General features: G+C 38.9%; 1 protein-coding gene across 10 annotated transcripts in view; it reads right to left on the bottom strand.

Annotated features, from left to right (window-relative positions):
• Positions 1-25,390, bottom strand: part of LOC105480288 (cytoplasmic polyadenylation element binding protein 3) — a 247,307-nt gene that overhangs the window by 113,097 nt on the left and 108,820 nt on the right. For 6 of the 10 annotated variants that reach the window (XM_071069499.1, XM_071069496.1, XM_071069495.1 and 3 more), the window contains one exon: positions 7,735-7,758. The exons of the other annotated variants lie outside the window; for them this stretch is intronic. In XM_071069499.1, the coding sequence (XP_070925600.1) occupies positions 7,735-7,758 (24 nt within the window). The remainder of the gene's footprint in view (positions 1-7,734; positions 7,759-25,390) is intronic. 10 annotated transcript variants of the gene reach the window in all.

Genomic DNA, 25,390 nt, shown 5'->3' with positions numbered 1-25,390 from the left:
TCGATCTCCTGACCTCGTGATCCGCCCGTCTCGGCCTCCCAAAGTGCTGGGATTACAGGCTTGAGCCACCGCGCCCGGCCTGAAGGACTATTGTTAAATGCAGGACTCTGCTATTGTGAAGGGGTGATTCTTGAGCTTGTAGACAGTCAGTTACTGAAATTTTATTTCTATATACATCCAGCTCATGAGAAAACAGTGGTATTCTGATTTGTCCAGTAATCCCTTGTGAGGGTGGTATTCATGCATTCATTTGATTGGCATAAATCCATCTCCAAAACAAATCATCCCTGAGAAGTCGGGAAAATTTTAGTTCCTGGACATGTGTTACTAGAAACTGAAAATTTAAGAGGCTGCACCTAAATAGTGCCCCAAGAGGAGTCTTGCTTCACTAACTAGCATCTCTCTGACATATTTCTTTTTTTTAAGGAAAACATTTCCAATACCAAAATGTGTTAAGCAAGCCACATTACTTATCAAAAATTATATTTCTATGTGAGAATATAAACCTGCTTTAGAACACCATGATACTGCCACATAAAATATGTATATTCAATATTTCAATAAAAGCAGGAGAAAGGTTTCTCAAATGCTGCAAGTTGGCCATTTGGCTTTCCACCAATGGTCTGGTTCTCTGATATCTATTTCAATTACTATCTACAATTAGTTTTTGGTCCAGTAATTGGACAAATCATCTCTGAATGTGGAGATGGCTTAAAACCAAACAAGCTTGTAGGAAAAGTGCCAAATAGAAGACTTGCAAAGCATTAGTTAAGCATGGAAGGCTTGTCCAAGATAATTCCTCCCCAGAAGGTTCCCTTTCCTTCAGCAAATGATGGAAAAACAAAAGTCTATTGGCCAAACTATGCTGTCAAAGCTGCTAGGACCTCACCTCTGAGCTCCCACCAAGGCCTCTGCCATCACTCCAGCAGCTCCAGGGTACCTCTGGCCCAGCACTTCTATTCCAAGCCTGACTCTTTTCATTTTAGTCTTGCAAGTAGCTCAGAAATCAGTCACTTTGGGGGTTTAAGAAAAAGGAATTATGAGGCATAACTCCCTCATAAAATACATATATATTCCCTAGAAGTCAAGATAGTTTCCAGCCTAGTGTCCAGTATGTGATTTTGAACAAAAAACATTTCACTTATGGTCTCATTTGCATAATGAGAGAGTTTAACTAGATGACAGGCTTTCAGATCCCTGCGGACAGGAGAATCCCTTTTATTACACAGAAATCTTACATAAATATAGATTTACTTCATATTAATATCTGGTATTTCTTAGGCATCACAAACTTAATGTGTTTACAAGTGAACTTTTGACATCTACCTTAAACTTATTCTCTCCCAGTCCCATTTCAATATGTGGCATTACAATTAACCCAATCACTCAAGCCAGAATCTCAAAATCATTTCTGAGTTTTCCTTCTTATTTACTCTCCAAGGTTAATTCAGCAACCTGACACTATCTGTTAAATGCCACTGTTGATCCCATTCTCCAAGATATATCTTTAATTTGTTCACTTCTCTCCAACTCCACGGCCATCACCCTATCCTAACTATCCTCATCTCATGCTTAATATCGCCTCCTAACCAGGCAACCCACTTCTCTTTCCACTCCACTCCAAACAGCAACCAGATGTGCTCTTTTAAAAAACATAAATCCAATCATTTGACCTTGCTTTAAAGCTTCAAAGATTTCCTCTTGTACTTGGACCAAGTTCAAAATCCTTACCAGGAGCTAATGTCCAGCAAGATCGGATTCTCTTTCCTTCCTCCAAACTCATCTTAAGACATACTCCTCCATCACCTACCAAGTATCAGCCATTCTAGGCTTCCTCAAAGTAAGCCCTTTCTTGCCTGAAGCCTTTTTTTTTTTTTTAAAGAAACATGACTTTTTCAAAATATAATTCTCATATTATACAATTGATCCATTTAATCCAAATTGATCCATTTAATCCATTAGCAGTCCCTCTTCATTTTCCCCCAATCTCTCAGCCCTAGGCGACCACTAATCTCCGTTTTGTCTCAATACATCTGTCTATTCTGGACACTTCATATAAACGGTATCACACAAATATGTGACTTTTGAGATTGGCTTCTTTCACTTAGTGTAATGTTTTCAAGGTTTATGTTGTAGCATGTATCTGTACTTTGCCTCAAGCCTTTTACAAATGCAGTTCCTTCCACCTTCCCCTTTTAAACTAGCTATCTGTCTCATAATACCTGAAATTCCCTTTAAAATATTCCTGGGGAGAAAGGGAAGAGAATACATGAAACAAAACTGGCAAAAATGCTGATAATAATTGAAGCTGATGATGGATATATTGGTGGTCATTAAAGTATTCTATATTTGTATATATTTGAAAATGTCCTTAATAAAAAAAAAGTTTTAGATAGCTGTCCCTCCATCCTTTCAGTTTGTTTAAATATCACCTCTTCAGAGGTGACCTCCCTACCTTGGAGGGACTCCCCTGTTCTTTTCTGCCTAGTATTTATCACGACTGTTAAGAATAAAAATATTAGTTTCACTTATTTATTGTCTCTCTCCCTACTAGAGTGACCATTAAGCAATGTCAGAGACCACATCTGGAGTCTAGTACAATACAGGTATGAAAACACTTAATGAGCAAAATTTGGGTGTAAGGCCCAGAAAATCCCTCCTTCAGTCTTTCTTTTGGTCCCTCCCAGATTAACTTCCCATAAAAGTAAAAAACTAGTCATCTTCCCCTCACTATTGTCTGTGCTCAAATTTTCCTATTACTATGAGCAGTAACATTTTCAGATATTATAACCATGAACATTCAGAAAATACTCCGATTCATGTCCATGTTTTATTCTAGAATCATCCATACCCTTAAACAAGCAAGCTCATACAACTGGATTTGAATTAGCAGGATGGTATGCTTCTAGCATGGTCTCACTGGAATAGCTGATCTCTCTTCCCTTAAGCAGGCTTTTGACAGAAATACTCAACTTCAACTCAGCACACAAGTTTGTCTGATTGGATTTTAGAACTTTTGTTATCAATTAAGTAACCAATTAATATCAATATATTTTTATGAACTAAATATATGCAGGAGTACATTTATAGCAGTAACTCTAATCATTCTTTGTATTTTTCCATTTGCATTGTTTAAAGGACCTTTTATATTCTCCTTACTGATCTATAACTAGGAAATTCTGTTAAACATCAAAAATACTGGCATGAGCCAGATATGGTGGCTCACGCCTATAATCCGAGCACTTTGGGAGGCTGGGGTGGGCAGATCATCTCCCTGGGGTCAGGAGTTTGAGACCAGCCTGGCCAACAAGGAGAAATCCCATCTCTACTAAAAATACAAAAACTAGCCGGGCATGGTGGTGCGTGCCTGTAATCCCAGCTACTCTGGGGGGCTGAGGCAGAAGAATTGCTTGAACTTAGGAAAGTGGAGGTTGCAGTGAGCCGAGATTGCGCCACTGTACTCAAGCCTGGGCAATGAAGCGAGACTCCATCTCAAAAAGCAAAAAACAAAAACAAAAATACTGGCATAGCCAACATGTCTACTTATGGACAAGAGTGTCACGGAGACCATAAAAACTCATACTCATGTAAATGAAAAGCACAATATAAATATGTAGGCAAAAATCTTAAATGACACTACCTGGTAGACTAGTTGTATTTTCTCATTTGCATTGTTAAAAGGACCTTTCATATTCTCCTTACTGCTCTATAACTAGGAAATTCTGTTAAACATCAAAAATACTGGCATAGCCAACATGTCCACTTATGGACAAGAGTTTCATGGAGACCATAAAAATTCATTCTCATGTGAAATGAAAAGCACAGCATATATTAAATGTGTAGGCAAAAGTCTTAAGTGACACTACCTGGTAGACTAGTTTCTAACAGCGGTTGCAGTTGTATAGGAAGACACATATTAAAGCTTATCAAAGGCAGAATACTACCAAAGAAAAATGGTAAGATTCTTTGGTGTGATTCTTATTCCACAAATGAAATCAAGGTTTGTCTACTGGAACAAAATAAAAATAGATATAAATTGGGTATTTTTAAACTATACATAACTGATATTTATTTTCAAATCTTATTCTTTTACATATAATTCTTCTCATTTCTCATTATTACTGCTTCAACTACATTACTAGAAGCACTTGGTTTGCTAAGAGTCCACCTTCAATGCCCCCATCCAAGCCTTGAGCTGATGTTCAAGTTATCTCCTGCTTTCATTACTTTATCATAAAACCCTCTTTCTAAAGCCTGACAATATCTGTGTCCAGGAGTTTCACCTTCTGTTTCAAAAACATTCATTAAGGCAGCATAGATCGTCTTACTACCAGCTTCTCCTCTCCAGCTGGCCCCACAGCATACACTCAGAGATATGTACTCTAAGCATCTGGTCATGGCAATCTCATCTTTAAGCTTTCTTCTAAGGAGAAATACATACTAGAATGTCTTGCTTCCCATTCCTATTCCATTATCCAAATAGGTCCTGAAATACTACTTATCCCAGGAAACTTTTCACACTTATCAGGAGAGGTGTAAAAGTCCACTGGCCAATAGAACTCAAAACTTTCACATACATTACATTCCCTTTTTTTCTGTTCCTAGAAAATTTACCAACATGGCCAGGTGCGGTGGCTCATGTCTGTAGTCCCAGCATGTTGGGAGACGTGCGGATGGCTTGAGGCCAGGAGTTCAGGACCAGCCTAGCCAATATGGTGAAACCCCATGTCTACTAAAAATACAAAAATTAGCCAGGTATGGTGGTGTAAGCTTGTAGTCCCAGCTCCTTGGGAGGCTGAGGCAGGAGAATCGCTTGAACCCATTAGGCGGAGGTTGCAGTGAGCCAAGATTATGCCACTGCACTCCAGCCTGGGCGACAAAGTGAGACTCTGTCTCAAAAAAAGAAAAAAATTTACCAATGTGTTTATGTAACACGTAGAAAATGAGCTATAGCTCCAGTTCTATTCCTAATCATAGGTAGAGGGAAGTAACGTACATCAGCAAGCTTAATTTTTATGCTTTTTGGGCAAGTCTAAATGTTAATTAGAGGAAAGGGATCAAAAATTAATTTAATCCCTGATCACATGAAAAAATAAGCATGAGGACATGTGCCAATTCCTCAGAAGTATATTATGCAGAGTTGGCTCAAATGAATACATTTCAGAGAATGAGTGTTCTAGATATGAGATCTAGACATACTTCATCCCATATGGTTATATCATTACATTTAAGGAAGATGACTTCTTTTTCAGCTTTGGAAATGAAATACTTACTGAAAACATGGACAAAACATTTTCTGTCCATTCTTTTTTATTACAGAAAGCCAACATTCAGTCTTTTAGCATTTGTGCTTCTCTCTTTCTCTCTCTCATCATTCTCTTCTTCATCTATACCTATCAAACTGCAGACCAAGAGCAGGGACCAAGTCATTCTAGGAAATATTTAGTATAGCACCTCATACTAAGAAGACAGTGACTTCTGAGAACAAGAAAATCAACCTCACAAATAGATAGGGAGAAAGTAAAATGAAAAAAGGATGAGTATTTTTTTCAGAAGCTTGGAAACTATAGGTGACTTTATATTCTTGATGTATAGTATTAATATGCTATTATTTATAAAAATAAAATAATTTTTAAAAAATATGATGCCAAACTCTGCTCTGCATAAATGTAGGGTGTTATTTCAAAATAATCCTTATCAATAAGCACTTAATAAGTGCTAACTATACATACGGCCCAGTGTTAGGCACTAAAGACAACTATCCTCAAAGAACTTATCCCAGTTGAAGAATCAGGGCATACAGAAAAGGCAGGAAAAATGCAAGACAACAGAATCAGAGGAAAACACGGTCTGTAAGAAACTGGGGAAGGCTTCCTGGAAAGGGTTAGGTTTGAACTAGTAAAATAAGGATAGTCCTTAGATACATAGATGAGAGGAAGGGTGACCTGTATGGCCAGACAGTGGGAAAGCAAATAGATTGGTCAGGGGAAGATGAGGTGAGAAAAATGAAGATAATGACGTTGGTAAAAGAGGCAGAGGCCAGATCATGGGGACCCTGAATTGACAATGGGGTTGACATAGACAAAGTGGTGTTTCAGAAAGATGAAGCTGTAGAAATGGAACAGGAGAAACAAAAATAGCAGAAATGAGAAGGACAAAACCTGAGAAAACGAGAGGGAAAAACTTGAAAAGATCTGGTGACTGATTAGCACGTGAGAAGAGGAAAAGTCAGTCCCTGCTGTCTATTCTCCAGATGGTGTCTATTTTCTATATAAAATAGTCCATTTCCTTTTTTTCCTGACAGCGATCATTTTTCTAGCAACATGAAACAAATATGGTACAAAATATGTCTTAATAACATTATTTCTAGGCTTTAACTTTTTTAAATTTAAAAAGAAGGCAATAAAATTTAATGATATTTATTTCCATGGATAGAAAATAATCATTTACACAAATGTTTTTCCACATGATGATGAAAAGCAAAAGGACTGTATGATCCACTGTACATACATATTAGCTTCTGCCAATAGTCACTCATTCAACAAATATTTGCTGCGAAAGAAATGATAAAAGTACTGTTTGGATAAGCATAGGCAGAAAATATTTGTAATATTTTTTTTAAATAGCATAATAAAATACTCTGAATTTAGCATCATTATCTTCTCTTCATGACTCAACTACAAAGTCAGAGACAGCCTGATGAATGGTAAACATTAGCAAATAAAGAGCCAAAAGACACAGATTGTGATCTTGACTCTGGCTTTAACTTGGTCACACAGCAAGTCAATTACTACTTCTCCTTCAGCTTCTGCAAATGAGCACCAAAGTAACTTACATTTCTGGAATACTTTTAATTTACATGGATAGCTTTTCATTTCCCTTTTTTTTTTTTTTTAAACTAGAACTTTACTAATACTCTGAAGTAGGACAAGACTGGTTTTATTACCTCATAATTTACAGATAAGCATACCAAATCTAAATGATAAGTCAGTGATTACAACCTACGTGTCTGACCCTAAGTCCCATATGCTTTCTACTACATCCGGCTTCTCCTAGCTACTTCGTAAAATTATTTGAAAAAACTACAGATATAGGAAATGCTTTAGAACAGTTACAGCATTACACAAATGAAAGTCGTATTGCTTCGTTTGGGTATAACCAGGAGAGAATGCAGGTTTTATGGGGACCAAAGCCTATTTTGGGGTCCCTCTTTAAGAAAAAGAACACAAAAATTAGGTAGACTTTGGAAGGAGTCTAAGCAAGTGAGAGGCCCTGAAACTTAAGCTTAATTTACCTCCGGGGTAAATCTGACTCTGAATATAACAGAAAAAAATTCACCAGCCAACCTAATAAGATCAAAAATTGCCCTCCAAAACCAAGTTCTGCCTTCCAAGTTGTATGAAAAGAACACAATGAATACAGGGCAGAAAAATACATATGCTTGGCCTTTATTTCCTCATGTTTATTCACAATAAGCTATATAACAAAAAACTTTAAGGAGAAATAGTCTTTGCTATATCTTTTTTATAATTAAAAGAACAAATTACCAACTAACAACAAAAAGTAATTTTAATGAAAGTGATAAATTATTTTGCTAAAATAAGATAGAACATCACACCATATAATAATTATTGTTTTACACACACACAGGTATAAATACACACACACATAAACACACTCATATTTACTCACAATTTGGCAAGCAAAAGATCTCATTAAAAAAAAAAAATTTACCTCGTCTCCGCCCATAGCTCCTGGCTGCATGTAAACATAGAAGAAAACCATGGGTATTTGTATCAAAATGGTGAATTTAGAAATTAAAAAAAAATTCACACAAAGCTTTTCTATGTATTCTTGGAATTATTTAATTGATATGAAGATACTGTTCAACTTGACTGCAAACACTATATTTTTTTAAAAAAAAAAACCTTTATGAAGTACAAGCTAAATCACAATCTTAAAAAGAAATTTAACTGGATGTGGCAGCCACTGGAACAGATACAATGGATGTTTCAGAAGTCTTATGAGGGTTTATATTGGAGCCTATTATGTATATCAGACATAGAGTACTTTAAAAAACTGATTTGTAAATCTTCATTTGTACTTTATCTTACCACCAGATAAGAAAAAATTATTCATTCTAAATAACTAAAAACTGTACCATGCAGTGGTCACTCTGAATTTCTTACTACACACACATTCCCCCTAAACACACACACACACACACACTCTCTCTCTTCATAGATTCCCCTGAAAAATGTACAGAAATTTCATACAACCAGCTGTTACTTTACAGAATGTGTTTCTGTACAATTCTCAGTAAAGTTTATCTTACTCTCTCCATTTACTTTCCACTCAGTATTACAGATGGGGGAATGTAATATCTTTTTGATCTACAAAACAAACTGCAAAAGTAAAATGAGATTAAGGTACTGGGTCCACCTCAGGCCATGCTTAATAATACAGTGCTTTAAAGGTTTTCTTCCTCTTTAAAACTCCAGCCCTATAGAATGTATTGTTATAGTGTTTAATAGAGCTAGACTATGGTGTCATGTATCGCTAAAAATCTTGTCATGTAAAATGATTTTCAGAGTGGAAAGTTTCTCAAATTTGAAACCTCAGGCTCCATTTTTTTTTTTTTTTTTTTTTTTTTTTTGAGATGGAGTCTTGCTCATCACCCAGGTTGGAGTGCAGTGGTGCAATCTCGGCTCACAGCAAGCTCCGCCTCCCAGGTTCACGCCATTCTCCTGTCTCAGCCTCCCAAGTAGCTGGGACTACAGGCGCCCACCACCATGCCTGGCTAATTTTTTGTATTTCGATCTCCTGACCTAGTGATCTGCCCATCTCGGCCTCCCAAAGTCCTGGGATGACAGGCGTGAGCCACCACACCCGGCCAGGTTCTGTTTTTTAAAACGATTTAGAGGTTAATCCATTTCTTAAAAGCATAACAGGCTGGGTGTAGTGGCTCACACCTGTAATCCCAGCACTTTGGGAGGTCAAGGCAGGAGGATCATTTGAGGTCAGAAGTTTTAGACCAGCCTGGCAAACATGGTGAAACCTCATCTCTACTAAAAATACAAAAAATTAGCTGGGCATGGTAGCGTATGCCTGTAATTCCAGCTACTCAGGAGGCTGAGACAGAAGAATCGCTTCAACCTGGGAGGTAGGGGTTGCAGTGAGCTGAGATCACGCCACTGCACTCCAGCCTGGGCGACAGAGCAAGACTGTCTCAAAATAAATAAATAAAAATAAATAAGTAAATAAATAAAAGTGTAAAATGTCACACAACTAGCTTATACTGAAGAAGGAAGATACTTTGGGGTTATATTTACAGTGTATTATATTAAGCATTAAAGAAAACTATTTCTGACCGGGCCCAGTGGTTCACATTTGTAATCCCAGCACTTTGGGAGGCCAAGGTGGGCAGATCACCTGAGGTCAGGAGTTTGAGAACAGCCTGGCCAACATGGTGAAACCCCATCTCTCTAAAAATACAAAAATTAGTCAGGCGTGATGGCGGGCACCTGTAGTCGCAGCTACTCAAGAGACTGAGGCAGGAGAATTGCTTGAACCCGGGAGGTGGAGGTTGCAGTGAGCCAAGATCACGCCTCTGCACTCCAGTCTGGGTGACAGAGCAAGACTCCGTCTCAAAAAAAAAAAAAAAAAAAAAAAAAGAAAGAGGCCAGGCACAGTGGCTCACACCTGTAATCCTAGCACTTTGGGAGGCTGAGGCAGGCAGATCACAAGGTCAGAAGATCGAGATCATCCTGGCTAACACAGTGAAACTCCGTCTCTACTAAAAATACAAAAAAATTAGCCAGGCGTGGTGGTGGGCGCCTGTAGTCCCAGCTACTCGGGAGGCTGAGGCAGGAGAATGGAGTGAACCCGGGAGGCGGAGCTTGCAGTGAGCCGAGATCGTGCCACTGCTCTCCAGCCTGGGCAACAGAGCAAGACTCTGTCTCGAAAAACCAAAAATTAAAGAAAAGAAAAGAAAACTATTTATTCCATAGGAAAATAATTCAGACTTTTCAGCCAGAGAGTTGAAATACCACTAAGTCAATCTCATCTTCTACTACTTTCCACTTTTCCTCAGGTATCAGACATGCCCTCACTCCACACCTTTAACTTCTTCACTTTCCCACTACTCAAATATTAGAAAGGATTATCCAGCTCAAGCTCTATTTTTTTTCCTTGATTCCTTCTGTACTACAACCCTCAACAAAAAAAAAAAATCTTTTTTTTTTTTTTCTGAGATGGAGTCTCACTTGCTCTGTCACTCAGGCTGGAGTGCAATGGCACAATCTTGGCTCATTGCAACCTCTACCTCCCAGGGTCAAGCGATTCTCCTGCCTCAGCCTCCCAAGTAACTGGAATTACAGATGCCTATCACCATGCCCGGCTAATTTTTGTATTTTTAGTAGAGATGGGGTTTTACCATGTTGGCCAGGCTGGTTTTGAATTCCTGACATCAAGTGATCCCCACCTCGGCCTCCCAAAGTGCTGGGATTACAGGGGTGAGCCACTCTGCCCAGCTGAAAAAAATCTCTCCTGAATTTACATAGCTTTTACTGTTTACATAATTTACAAAAGGGGGGTGCATTCCAAAAACAATTTAAGGGACTTTTGTACTGTTTATTATTTGCAACCTAGAATTCCTCTTCTTACAAAAAGTATAATAAATGGTAGGTAGCTTCCTAGCTTGACCCTTCCCCCAAATTTGCTTCATCCACAATTATATGGATGAATATAACACTTAAAAGATGAAATAAATTTTGACATCCTATCACTTGTCTCTTTGTCCCTTCTTCCCATCCCAAAGGATGTTATGCTGCCTGACATCCCAATGAAAAATCTCTATTGAGAAAGGAAATACTCCACATTTTAAAACTACTTATTTCTCTCCCAAACAACAAATTCATTTTTTTCCTATTATATCTGATTTCTGGCCAGATACCCAATGAAAACAAATCTGACTGCAATACTAAGGTAAAAATTACTCATTGGACATTAACACCCATAAAGGATAAATGAGATTGTTGTTCACACAAGTCTTCAACCACTAAACATCCAAGTAATATAGATGAAGTTAATAGATCTAGACAGGCTTAGGGGTGGAGGGCAGCATGTTGAATTTGGGAGAGAGGAAGAATTACAAAAGACCTACCTGGGAGTTTTGTTGGTTTGTTTTTTTGAGACAGGGTCTCACTCTGGCACAAACGCTGGAGTGCAGTGGCAAGATCTCTGCTCACTACAACCTCCACCTCACAGGCTCAAGCCATTCTCCCACCTCAGCCTCCCAAGCAGCTGGGACCACTACCCCTAGCTAATTTCTGTGTCTTTTGTAGAGACAGGGTTTCACCATATCACCCAAGCTGGTCTCCTGGACTTCAAGGGATCCACCCACCTTGGCCTCCCAAAGTGCTGGGACTAATTGGTTCATGATGGTTGGGAACTCTGATATCAGAGAGACAGGATGGCATATGGAATAGGTAGTCAATATCAGGTAGTGATCTATCTGAGATGCTTAGATTTTTTTTGTTTTGTTTTGTTTTGGTTTGGTTTTTTTTTTTTTTTTTTGAGACGGAGTTTTGCCCTTGTTGCCCAGGCTGGAGTGCAATGGCATGATCTCGGCTCACTGCAACCTCTGCCTCCCGGATTCAACTGATTCTCCTGCCTCAGCCTCTCGAGTAGCTGGGATTACAGGTGCCTGCCACCTTGCCCAGCTAATTTTTTGTAATTTTAGTAGAGACACGGTTTCATCATATTGGCCAGGCTGGTCTCGAACTCCTGACCTCAGGTGATCCACCCTCCTTGGCCTCCCAAAGTATTGGGATTACAGGCATGAGCCACCGCACCCAGTGGCTTAGATTTGTTTTTATCATTCATTGTGGAATTTATTATGTACTACCTTGGTCCTGTTACAGTGATTATCATAGCAGCTAATGAGTGCTTCCTATGTGCTGGGAACAGTTCAAAATGCTTCACATGTATCACCCAGGCTGGAGTGCAGTGGCATGATCTTGGTTCACTGCAACCTCAACCTCCACAGTTCAAGAGATTCTTCTGCCTCGGCCCCCTGAGTAACTGGGACTACAGGCGTGCACCACCATGCCGGCTAATTTTTGTATTTTTAGTGGAGACGGGATTTCACCATATTGGCCAGGCTGGTCTTGAACTCCTGACCTTGTGATCCACCCGCCTTGGCCTCCCAAAGTGCTAGGATTACAGGCGTGAGCCACCGCGCCTGGTTGACTCCACATTTTTAAAAAGAGAGTAATGTGACTTATTTCATTTTTCTAATATCCTATCTATGCTAAGATGAATTTATACCAGATATAACAAGACAATATTCTTTCAAAGGTCCATCTACTCCCTCTAAGAACTTTAATTCTCAGTTATCAACTTTTTTTTTTTTTTTTTTTTTTTTGAGACCGAGTCTTGCTCTGTTGCCCAAGCTAGAGTGCAGTGGCACGTTCTCGGCTCACTGCAAGCTCCGCCTCCAGGTTCACACCATTCTCCTGCCTCAGCTTCCTGAGTAGCTAGGACTACAGGCGCCCGCCACCTCACCCAGCTAATTTTTTGTATCTTTTAGTAGAGACGGGGTTTCGCCATGTTAGCCAGGATGGGCTTGATCTCCTGACCTCGTGATCCGCCCGTCTTGGCCTCTCAAAGTGCTGGGATTACAGGCGTGAGCCACCGCGCCCGGCCAATTATCATCTATTACCAGTCTTACAGATAGAATTCTTTTTCCTTTAAGACATAGAATTCTTTTACTGTTTCATATATATTAAGCAATTTAGAGCCCATACAAATTACCTATAATTTTTATAAATCAGAGTAGTATTACTCTTGGCTAGAGATAGTAACCAGAGAGGAGCCTAAGGGTGTAGTTTGGGGTGTTAGTAATGTTTTGGTCTTGATCCAGGTACGAGCTACACGGGTATGCTGAATTTGTGATACTACATTGAGCAATATATTAAACCTATGTATTTATGATTTGTGTACTGTTTGTATTTGAATAGTTAAAAATGAAACATTACAAATATTTTAATTAGTTCACTGGTTATAAAAATAGTACAGAAAATCCACAGTGCTAATATTTTTGTAGCTTTTAAATCATAAACCTGAATAATTAAAAATTGAAAAAAATACTTATTTCCAATCCATCAGAATAAAAATTAAAAGGTACATGTATTTTACAGGTGGAAATACAAGAATTATTCCAAAAGTGGATTTGTACGGTCAGTGACAAGTACTCTGTGAACAGCACTCTCATGTTAACGGCATGGTACTTTGCTGGGCATATGAGGCAACACTAAAATAGATCATCTGTTATTCCTTATGACTTGGCCTGCACTAAGTTTTAATGGTTGCATTCTTATAAATGTGACTTCCCAAGGGAAGGGCATGTTATGCTCTACTCTTTTGTTTTTTTTAAGACTTTATATTTTTAGAGCCTTTTTAGGTTCACAGCAAAATTGAGAGGAAGGCCCAGAGATTTCGTGTATGCTCCCTAGTCCCATACTTGCATAGCTTCCCCAATTATCAACATCCCCTACCATAGTACCTTTGTTAAAACTGATGAACCTATTCTGACACATCATAATCATCCAAAGTCTACAGTTTACATTAGGGTTCACTCTTGGTGTACATTCCATGAGTTTTGATGAATGTGTAACATGTATCCACTGTTACAGTATCATATAGAATAGTTTCACTGGCTTAAAAATCCTCTGTGCTCGGCCAGGTGCAGTGGCTCACACCTGTAATCCCAGCACTTTGGGAAGCCAAGGCGGGCGGATCACCTAAGGTCAGGAGTTTGAGACCAGCCTGGGCAACAAGGTGAAACCCCATCTCTACTAAAACTACAAAAATAGCCGGGCATGGTGGCGCATGTCTGTAATCCAGGAGGCTGAGGCAGGAGAATCTCTTGAACCTGAGAGGCGGAGGATGCAGTGAGCTGAGATTGAGCCATTGCACCCCAGACTGGGCAACAAGAGTAAATCTTCATCTCACCAAAAAAAAAAAAAAAGGAAAAAAAATTCCCCTGTGCTCCATCTATTCATCCCTCCCTCCCCCTTAACCTCTGGCAGCCACTGATCTTTTTACCATCTTCATAGTTTTGTCTTTTCCAGAATGTCATATAGTTGGAATCATATGAAACCTTTTCAGATTGTCTTCTTTTACTTAGTAATATGCATTTAAGGTTCCTTCATGTTTTTTCATGGCTTCATAGCTCATTTGTTTACAGTGCTGAATAACATTCCATTATCTGGATGTACCACAGCTTATTTACATCTTGGTTGCTTCCAATTTTTGGCAATTATTAATAAAACTGCTCTGAACATCCATGTGCAGGTTTTTATGTGGATATATATTTTCAACTTCTTTGGGTAAATACCAAGAAGTGCAACTGCTGGACTGTATGGTAAGAATATGTTTAATTTTGTAAGAAATTGCCAAACTGCTGATATGGGGTTTAAATCTAAATGAACTCTTCTGTTACATGGATTCCTCTGACTGTGAGGAAGTCTCTCTAAGCAAGGTAATATCACATACAGATTCCATGATACTGGCTCGAAAAATGAGAAAGAGCAAGAAAAAAAGAAAAAGGGAAGGGAGAGAGGGAGGAAGGGACAGAGGTGTAGGTAGGCAGGTAGAGATAGATAGATATTCCCTCGATTGTGGATCAATGCAGCACACAACATTTTCAAAACAGGCAGAGCCCCTGGAATGCTGTGCCTGATGAAAAAGGAAGGAAGATTCAAAGAATTTAGTAAAACATTTTATTAATTGGCATGGAAGTTTTTGTCAAAACTATTAAAAGTGACTGTAGGAGACGCTAGGCACGGTGGCTCATGCCTGTAATCCCAGCACTTTGGGAGGCCGAGGCAGGCAGATCATCTGAGGTCGGGAGTTTGAGACCAGCCTGACCAACATGGAGAAACCCTGTCTCTACTAAAAATACAAAATTAGCCGGGCATGGTGGCACATGCCTGTAATCCCAGCTACTGGGGAGGCTGAGGCAGGAGAATCGCTTGAACCTGGGAGGCAGAGGTTGCATTGAGCCAAGATCACAACATTGCACCCCAGCCTGGGCAATAAGAGCAAAAAAAAATTACTTTCCTTGTGATAAAATCAGTTTTTAAGAAACACCTTGCAACTTATTTTTTGAATCACAAAAAATGATTTTTTTGATTCAAAAATGATTTTTTGAATCATTTCAGTAGGCATCATAAAACTATTCAAACATCTAATGTTCCCTTTCAGCTTGCCTTGGAGTATTAGTCATAGAAAAAATTTCACTTAATATGGGTTAAGATCTTAAAGTTTGAATCAAAATGTCCCCCTTTCCCTCATTAGACTATAAATTCTTACACAGCAGAAGCGCTGGGGTTTGTCTCTAAATGCTCCTCCTATATCTTTGTCTTACAATGGCAGATAAGACACTTTTAACCCAATGTTTGATGTTTGATAGCATTTCTCAAACTAGGCAAGTTATAATTGAAAATATCAATTTCTCCATGAACAACATGAAAGTGGCAGGTAAAAAAGATGCTTGAAGGGGAAGGATATATATTCATCTGCTACATTCACATTAAGTATTTGTTTTATTTTTGTTTTTGTTTTGTACATATTAAGCATTTGGATGTCTTAAAAATTCTTCCTTCCCTTCTCTTTCACTCTTACACATTCTTCTCAGAAAAATCTTTCCATTGTATTTGCAAACCTAAAAACTAATACTAATGACTGATAAGCAAAATACTAGCATTACTGGGGTATTTTATAAAGGAGAATGACTATCATAAAGTAAAATAATAACCTGCTGATAATTTATCATGTTCCAGGCATATGCTAAGTACTTAATATGTCTTCTAATTCCCAAGGCAGCTATCATTATACACATTTCCAGATGGGCAAACCAAGGTCCAAAGAAGATGACTGGCCCAAAGTTATGCAGCTACTAAGCAGCAGAGCTGGGACTGAATCCAGGTTTAGTCTGGCTCGAAAGCACCTACTTTAAGTCAAGATATTATTTACAGTCAATAAAATTTACCCACTTTAAGTATATGATCTGATTAATTTTGATAATTATATATAGACATATAACCACCACCATTCTAATCAAGATATGACAGTTCAACACCTTTGAAAATTTCTTTGTGTGCTTTTGCAGTTGATCCCCTCCCCTAACTCATGGTTCCTGGCAAGCATTAATCTCCCTTCTCACCATAGTTTTGTTTGCCTTTTCTATGATTTCACATTAATGAAACCAGTATGTTTGACTTCCTTCACTTAGCATGTTTTTGAGATTAATTCATGTTGTTACATGTATAAGTATTTTGTTTCTTTTTATTGCTGAGTAGTATTTCATAGTATGGACAAACTACAATTTATCCATTCACCAGTTGGTAAACATTTGAAAAACCCTCACTCTTAACCACTAAGACTGAAGAATCAGTATTTCAAATCTAGAAAGACCTTGAAAGTACCCAAAAATTCTCTTCAGAATTTTCACAGGCTCCATTATCCTGTTTTTCAGCAGCACAAGCCAAAATTTAAGAAAATAAACTTCTCACCCCTATTTTCTTTTTTAAATTTTATTTCATTATTAGTAACAGAACATTCTTGTTTTCTACTAATTATTACACTTAAAACTGTTATTTTATGAATTAAAATACAGGGATACCTCAGAGATATTACAGTCTTAGGGTTCCAAACCACTGTAATACAGCAAATATCACAGTAAAGCAAGTCACACAATTTTTTTATTTCCTAGTGCATACAAGTTATGTTTACATTATACTGTAGTCTATTAAGTGTACAGTAGCATTATGTCTTAAAAAATGATATATAGCCGGGTGCGGTGGCTCACGCCTGTAATCCCAGCACTTTGGGAGGCCGAGGCGGGCGGATCACGAGGTCAGGAGATTGAGACCATCCTGGCTAACACGGTGAAACCCCGTCTCTACTAAAAATACAAAAAATTAGCTGGGCGTGGTGGCGGGTGCCTGTGGTCCCAGCTACTCGGGAGGCTGAGGCAGGAGAACAGCATGGGCCTGGGAGGCGGAGCTTGCAGTGAGCTGAGATCGCACCACTGGACTCCAGCTTGGGTGACAGAGCGAGACTCCGTCTCAAAAAAAAAAAAGAAAAAAAAAGATATATATAACTTAATTTAAAAAATACTTTATTGTTGCCCAGCACAGTGGCTCATAACTGTAGCCCCAGCTACTTAAGAGGCTGAGGTGGGAGGATTGTTTGAGGCCAGGAGCTCAATGCTACACAGTGAGCCATCATCATGCTACTGTACTCCAGCCTGGGTGACAGAACAGGAACCTATCTCGAAAAAATTTAAAAATAAAAAATAAAAAATACTTTATTGCGAAAAATCTCAATGATCATCTGTGCATTCAGTGCATTCAGCAAGTTATCACTTTTTTCTTCTTCTTTTTTTTTTTTTTTTTTTTTTTTTTGCTGGTGGAAGGTCTTCCCTCCATGTGGATTGTTGCTAACTGATCAGAGTGGTGGTTGCTGAAGTTTGGGGTGGTTGAGGCAATATCATAAAAAAAGAGAGCAGTGAGGTTTGCCACATCGATTGACTCTTCTTTTCATGAAATATTTCTCTGTAGCATGCAATGTTTGAGAGCATTTTACCTATAGCAGGATGTTTTTCAAAACTGGATTCAATCCTTTCAAACCCTGCAACAGCTTTATCAACTAAATGTACGTAATATCTAAATCCTTTGCTGTCATTTCAACAATGTTCACAGCATCTTCGTCAAGTAGACTCTACCTTAAGAAACCATTTTCTTTACTTGTACATAAGAGGCAATTTTTCATCTATCAGGTTTCACCATGAGATTATAACAATTTGGTCACATCTTTAGATTCTACTTCTGGTTCTCTTGCTATTTACGCTGTATCTGCAGTGACTTTCTCTACTGACATTTTGAACCCCTCAAAGTTGTCCATGAGGAATGGAATTGACTTCTTCAAATTCCTGTTAATGTTGTTATTTTGACCTCCTCCAATGAATCACAAAAGTTCTAAATGGCCTCTAAAACAAAGAATCCTTTCTAGAAGGTTTTCAACTTTGCCTAGGTTCATCAGAGGAAGTGCAATCTATGGCAAGTATTGCTTTACAAAATGTATTTCTTTTTCTTTTTTTTTTTTTTTTTTTGAGACAAAGTCTCACTCTGTTGCCCAGGCTGGAGTGCAGTGGCATGACCTCAGCTCACTGCAACTTCTGTCTCCCTAGTTCAAGCGATTCTCCTGCCTCAGTCTCCCAAGTAGCTGGGATTACAAGCGTGCACCACCATTCATGGCTAATTTTTGTATTTTTAGTAGAGATGAGGTTCCACCATGTTGACCAGGTTGGTCTCAAACTCCCGACCTCAGGTGATCCATCCGCCTTGGCCTCCCAAAGTGCTGGGTTACAGGCATGAGCCACCACTCCTGGCCTACAAAATGTATTTCCTAAACAAGATGGCTTGGAAGTATAAATTCTACCTTGATCCACGGGCTGTAGAATGGATGATGTGTTAGCAGTCATGAAAACATTACTGCCCGGTTCATCTCCATCAGGTGCATTGTCAATGAATAGTAATATTTTGAAAGGAGTATTTTTTTCTGAGCAGCAGGTCTCAATAGTGGTTTTAAAATATTCAGTAAACCATGCTGTTAAACAGATGTGCTGTCATACAGGCTTTATTGTTCTATTTGTGGAGAACAGGCAAAGTAGATTTAGTATAATTCTTAAGGGCCTTAGGATTTTCAGAATGGTCAATAAGCATTGGCTTAAACTCAAAGCCACCAGCTGTATTAGCCCCTAACAAGAGAGTCAGCCTATCCTTTGAAGCCAGGCACTGACTTCTCCTCTCTAGTTATGAAAGTCCTAGATGGCATCTTCTTCCAATAGACAGCTGTTTCACCTACACTGAAAATCTGCTATTTAGGGTAGTCACCTTCACCAACTGTCTTAACTAAATCTGGGTAAGTTACTTGATGTAGCTTCTTCATCAGTACTTGCTGCTTCACCTTGCACTGTTATGTTATGGACATGGCTTTTTCCCTTAAACCTCATGATCCAACCTTTGCCAGCTTCTAGCTTTTCTTGTGCAGCTTCCTAACCTCTCTTAGCCTTCAGAGAATGGAAAAGAGTTAGGGCCTTGCTCTGGACTAGGCTTTGGCATAAGGGAAAGTTATGGCTGGTTTGATCTTTAATTCAGACCTCTAAAACTTTCTCCACAGCAACAATAAGGCTATTTCACTTTCTTACCATTAGTGTGCTCATTGGGATAACACTTTTAATTTCCTTCAAGAACTTTTCCATTTGCATTCACATCTTGGCTAACTAGAACAAGACGCCTAGCTTTTAACCTGTCTCAGCTTTCAATATGCCTTCCTCACTAAGCTTAATCATTTCTAGTTTTTGATTAAAAGTGAGAGACGTGCGACTCTTTTTTTCACTTGAACACTTAGAGGCCATTTTAGGATTATTAATTGGCCTAATTTCAATGTTGTGTCTCAGAAAATGGGAAGGTCCGAGGAGAGGGAGAGAGACAGTAGAATGGCTGGCTGGTGGGGCAGACAGAACACATTTATCAATTAAGTTTGTATCTCCTACAAGCGCAGTTCATGGCATCCCAAAACTACTACAATAGTTACATCAAGGCGGGCACGGTGGCTCATGCCTGTAATCCCAGCACTTTGGGAGGCCGAGGCAGGTGAATCACCTGAGGTCAGGAGTTTGAGACCAGCCTGGCCAACATAGTGAAACACTGTCTCTACTAAAAAATACAACAATTAGCCAGGCGTGGCAGCGCACACCTGTAGTCCCAGCTACTTGGGAGACTGAGACATGAGAATCGCTTGAACCCGGGAGGCAAAGGTTGCAGTAAACTGAGACTGCACCACTGCACTCCAGGCTGGGCAGACAGAGTCAGACTCTGTCTCAAAAAAATAAAATAAAATAAAATAGTACCATCAAAGATCACTGATCACAAATCACCATTAACAGATATAGTAATAACAAAAAAAGTTAAAATATTGTGAGAATTAACAAAACATGATATAGAGGGAAAAAAGCGAGCATATGCTGTTAGAAAAACAGCATAACTATTGCCACAAACTTGGAATTTATAAAAAACAAAATTCTACTGAAGCATGATACAGTGAAGCACAATAAAATGAAACATGCCTATAGGTATTTTTGTGGATTGGTCAGAAAATTCAGTTGTTATTTGGAACCTAACAAAATATATCCTGTATTCTCACCAACTGAACTTTTGCAACATCCTGTTTCACTGTTTTCAATATCTTACAGAGAAACCTACAGGTATCTTAAGCAAAACACGAATTATTTCTGGAACTAATAGAAAAGTGTTTTACTTGGTTCTGCTAGAATACCTTAATAAAGATATTATGAGATAAAAAGTATGAGATAAAAGAATAAACAGGCTTGCTTCAAGTCTCTTCAGCCTATTCTAATGTGTTTTTTCCAAACTTCTTTCTAAATAGCTGATACGGTTTGGCTGTGTCCCCACCCAAATCTCATCTTGAATTGTAGTTCCCATAATCTCCATGTGTCATGGGAGAAACCCGGTGGGAGGTAACTGAATCACTGGAGCGGTTACCCCCATGCTGCTGTTCTCGTGATAGTGAAGTGAGTTCTCACGAGATCTGATGGTTTTATAAATGGCTTTCCCCTCTTTGCTTGGCACTTCTCTCTCCTGTTGCCATGTGAAGAAGGATGTGTTTGCTTCCCCTTCTGCCATGATTATAAGTTTCCTGAGGCCTCCTCAGCCATGCAGAACTGTGAGTCAATTAAACCTCTTTCCTCTTTTTTTTTTTTTTTTTTGTGAGATGGAGTTTTGCTCTTGTTGCCCAGGCTGGAGTGCAATGGTGTGATCTTGGCTCACTGCAACCTCTGCCTCCCAGATTCAAGAGATTCTCCTGTCTCAGCCTCCCGCGTAGCTGGGATTACAGGTGCATGCCACTATGCCCAGCTAATTTTTGTATTTTTGGTAGAGATGGGGTTTCTCTACTATTCTCACTATTCTCACTATTCCATACCTCAGACCCATACATTCCAGTAATCCCAATTCAACCTACTCTTCCAGTATTATCATTACAAGTAAGCACCTATTCAGAGAGTATAAAAATCTTGATACCTGCATGTCTTGACATCTAGTCTCTTCTACTCCCTGGGAAACCCCTAGTCCACATTGTCCATTTCCTCTATTATTCTTCTTCCCATCTTGTACGAAATGCAAGCTCAAGGCTTTGCTATACCACATTTCAGCATCCCCACATACTTAGTATTACTTTACTTTCTAAATTATATTTAACATATAAGATACTAATACAACTTCTCAATATATAACATGTTATCAAAGTAATCACTCTAGAATTTCCAAGTTCATTTCCTAAATTCCTCATCAAAACAGAAAAAGATAATTGAAAATGTATATATCAGACAAGGCATCTCTGGAAACAAACCTAGGTAAAGAATCCCTCTACATAATACTACTATACCTTACAGGAGAGAGTGGGCATCCACACTCACTCACATCAGGTGATGTTTATGCACTCTCATACTCGTGACCTGATAGCATTCCACTAGGAGTAATTAATTACCACCTTGCTTTTATTTCAGTAGCACATTGCTAAATCAAACAATAACTGATGAAAGAAAGAGAGAGAAAAGAAGGAAGAAAGAAAGAGAAAGATGGAGAATGAAAGGAAGGGAGGGAGGGAGAGAGGAAGAAAGAGAGGGAGGGAAGGAGGAGGAGAGAGAAAGAAGAAAGTTATAAGATTTGTAATTACACAACAGAGTATTTTGTATTTTATGCTGATCAATCTGTCCAATTCAGGTCTGAAATTGCTTACTACAGTGGTATACACTCAAATATCTGGCATCTGTTTTCAACAAACCATCTTCTCTGAACCACTATGCCAAAAATCTCATGAGATTTCTACAACTTTATATAAAGACTCAATTCCTACACTGTTCAGGACAGCCAATACTTGCTAGTTCTACATTTCTGAACTCCCAAATAATATAAGGAATAATACAGAAAGAAAATAAGGTAAACAAAATGGGTGCTGGTGTGTTCAGGAGCCTAAGCTGAACCAAAGGTTGGGCCCCTTCGTCAGTGTTGTCTTCTCTATATCAACAAGGCTCCTCTCGTGGGAAGGAGAGTTCCTTCACAGAAGAAAGTTATGTCAAGGAATTCACCTGGACATTTGGGAAGGGCTGCAGTAGCATGGAGAAGCTGCTCATTCCTATCAGCCCTCCCCTGATCCTTCAAAAACACCTTCCTCTTCTGAACTGGACTTGGGAAAACTTTCAGGGAACAGTAAAGGCAGACCGAGTCTTGAGGGAAAAGAAACAACACTAGGATATGCACAGCATAGTCCCTATACTACTTGATTCCTTCATCCACAAATAAAGATAGACACACATCCAATTCTGGTCCTTTCCATATCCTTTGCCCACCCTCTACCCCCAACCAGATTTCACTCTAGGCCAATGAAATTACAGTCTCTCAGGCATGGGTGTTTTCTATTTTGGCTCCTGTTTTGATGATACAACTGGGGTTCAGAATTAGTGTGAACCCAAAAGGAAACAAAGGAAAGGGGGTAGAATAGGGAAGAAACAAAGACTAACATTTGTTTGGTGTGTACTTCTTCTTTTTTTCTCTGTTTTTTTTTTTCCTTTTTTGGCCAGAGAGCGTCTCACTCTGTTGCCCAGGCTGGAGTACAGTGGTGTGATCTCGGCTCACTGCACCCTCCTCCTCCTGGGTTCAAGTGATTCTCCTGCCTCACCCTCCCAAGTAGCTGGGATTACAGGAACGCACCACCATGCCCAAATAATTTTTGTATTTTTACTAGAGACGGGGTTTCACCATGGTGGCCAGGCTGGTCTTGAACTCTGGACCTCAGGTGATCCACCCACCTCAGCCTCCCAAAGTGCTGGGAAGTACAGGCGTGAGCCACTGCACCCAGCCTTGGTGTGTATTTCTTGCCAGATATGGTAATAGGAGCACTACACACTTAACCTCACCATTTGTAAAGAGGTGTTAAACTGTCCATTTAAAATAAAAGACACAGGCTCAGTGCAGTAGCTCACATTTGTAATCACAGCACTTTGAGAGGCCAAATCAGGAGGATCTTTTGAGCCTAGGAGTTCAATACCAGCCTGGGCAATATAACAAGACCCTGTCTCTACAAAAAAATAAAAAAATAAAATAAAAAATAAAAGACACAGGTAACTTGCCACAAAGTCACGTGGCAAATAAGTGATGGATTCGGGGTTTAAACTCAGATCTGTCTGCCTCCCTACCCCAAACTGCACTGTTTCTACTGTATTCAGCTGAAAAAAAAAACAAAACAACAACAACAACAACAAAAACACAAAACTTTAGTCATATAACAAAAGTGTATGTGTGTGGAGGGTAATAAAGAGAACAATGCATTTAAAATTCCTGCTGCTATTGAGGGGGACTATGTTCTGAAAGTAACACTGAACATGTGTGGAAGTATATTGACTCTCCACAATCAATAAAGTATTATTTATTTAATTGTTATAAAGGAGTTAAATGAAACCCAAGTTACCTTTTGGGAAAATCCAAAAGAGTAAAACTCACACTGGATTAGGAACTGGCTGGCAGAATAATCTGTGTGTCTAAACCTTATACAGCTATTTGCTGGCTGTATGACATTAGCAACTTGCTGACATGCAATTTACCCATGTAACAAACCTGCACATGTAACCCCTGAACCTAAAAGTTGAAAAGGGGAAAAAACTGCATTTCAGTTTCACACACTACTCTATCATATGGCCATGTTTTGTCTGGATAAGAGAATAGTCCTGGGGTAAAGTTGGTGCTCAAGAAAAGAGGATTTTTTTCCACGTTCTGGAAAAACCATAGTAAGCATTACAAAAGCACAGAGGTCTGGGAGACCACTTCATAAACTGTTCATTGCTAGATCTATATGTGTTATAACCACCTTTCAAAAGGAAGAATTAAAGCACATCTTTTAGGAAGAAATTAAGGTGGACTGGATATTCTCTAAGACTGTTAGACTGTGCTTTTCACAGTCACACTGAGATATTTTCCCACCCCTCCTTCCCTCTCTTCTGATCATCCACATTGAGTGCCTATTCAACAGGCCAGGCATTATACTTGAAGCCAGGGACCAACTGTGAATAAAAGCTAGTCTCTGCCCTCTTGAAGCATACACATTAAAGAAAAACACCAACATTAAATAGTTAATTACAAGTGGGGTGAGTGCTATAAATGTGAAGTCCAGTTTCCACTGCCTACACAAGTGGAGAAAACAGGGAAGTCTACAGGGAAAAGTAAGTAAATTTTCAGTTTTCTGTATCCTCCTTATTTGGTTAGCACTACCCGATACTGTCACTTTACAGACATTCACAAATACAAAGAACTTCTTCCAAAATGCAATAAAGTCAGTCAAGAACATTTCAGACTTCATTTATTGACAGTATTCAATATCGGGCCATGTAGACTAGGTTTACTATTCTATTTTTCAGGAAAAGAGAATTTACTAAGCATTCAGAGCATAAACAAGGTGACAAATAATAACAACAGAAAAACTATTTTCCCAAAGACACCGAATTTGCATGTTTGCGTTAAGGCAGTAAATAATAATAATAATAATAATAATGTAACCACTTGTAACAATTAAGTACCTAAAGCAAAAGTTACCACCCTCAACCACGAGGCAAGAGGTTCTGCTCCTAGCTCCATGTCACCCTGGCCAATTCCCATAGCCTTTTGAATCTCAGCTTCCCAACTGTAAAATGAAAAGGTCAAAACAAAACAATCTCTTAGGTCCCTTACCACGTTCATGTGCAGCATCCAACTAGAATGTTTTGAAATTTGAGTACTTAGAAGTCATGGAACATTACTTATCCTTCTAATTTTTTCATTTTTAAATTAGCCATCCTTTGCAACGTATTCATAGCACAACCATACATTAGTTTTACTTCTAAACCTGTTCAGATAGAAACCTGTTCAGACAGAAACAGAAAGTCTGAATCTTGTCTTCAAAAAGTTCAAAATTCTCAGACAAAATGTCTTTAATCTGAGAATCTCAAAATAATTCCTTTACTACACTTTTTTATGCTACCAAGAAATTATTTACTTATATCCACTCACAGTGTACAGAAACAACAATGTGTTCTTCAAATTTTGGAAAATTCCATTTGGAATTCTAGCAAAGCTGGCTCTATTCCCATTCTGGCATCATGTGCTCAGCTCCCTCTCTGCCACTTCCTCTCAGCTGAGCCTCTCCCCAAGGAGTTCACTCCCAGCAGAGGATAAAAAGGAGGGGGAAGAGGAGGCTCTGCAGCCACACA

Source organism: Macaca nemestrina, chromosome 9, assembly GCF_043159975.1.
Source record: "Macaca nemestrina isolate mMacNem1 chromosome 9, mMacNem.hap1, whole genome shotgun sequence".
Classification (NCBI taxonomy): domain Eukaryota; kingdom Metazoa; phylum Chordata; class Mammalia; order Primates; family Cercopithecidae; genus Macaca; species Macaca nemestrina.
Note: the sequence above shows the minus strand (reverse complement) of the source record. Positions and strands in the feature narration are given on the sequence as shown.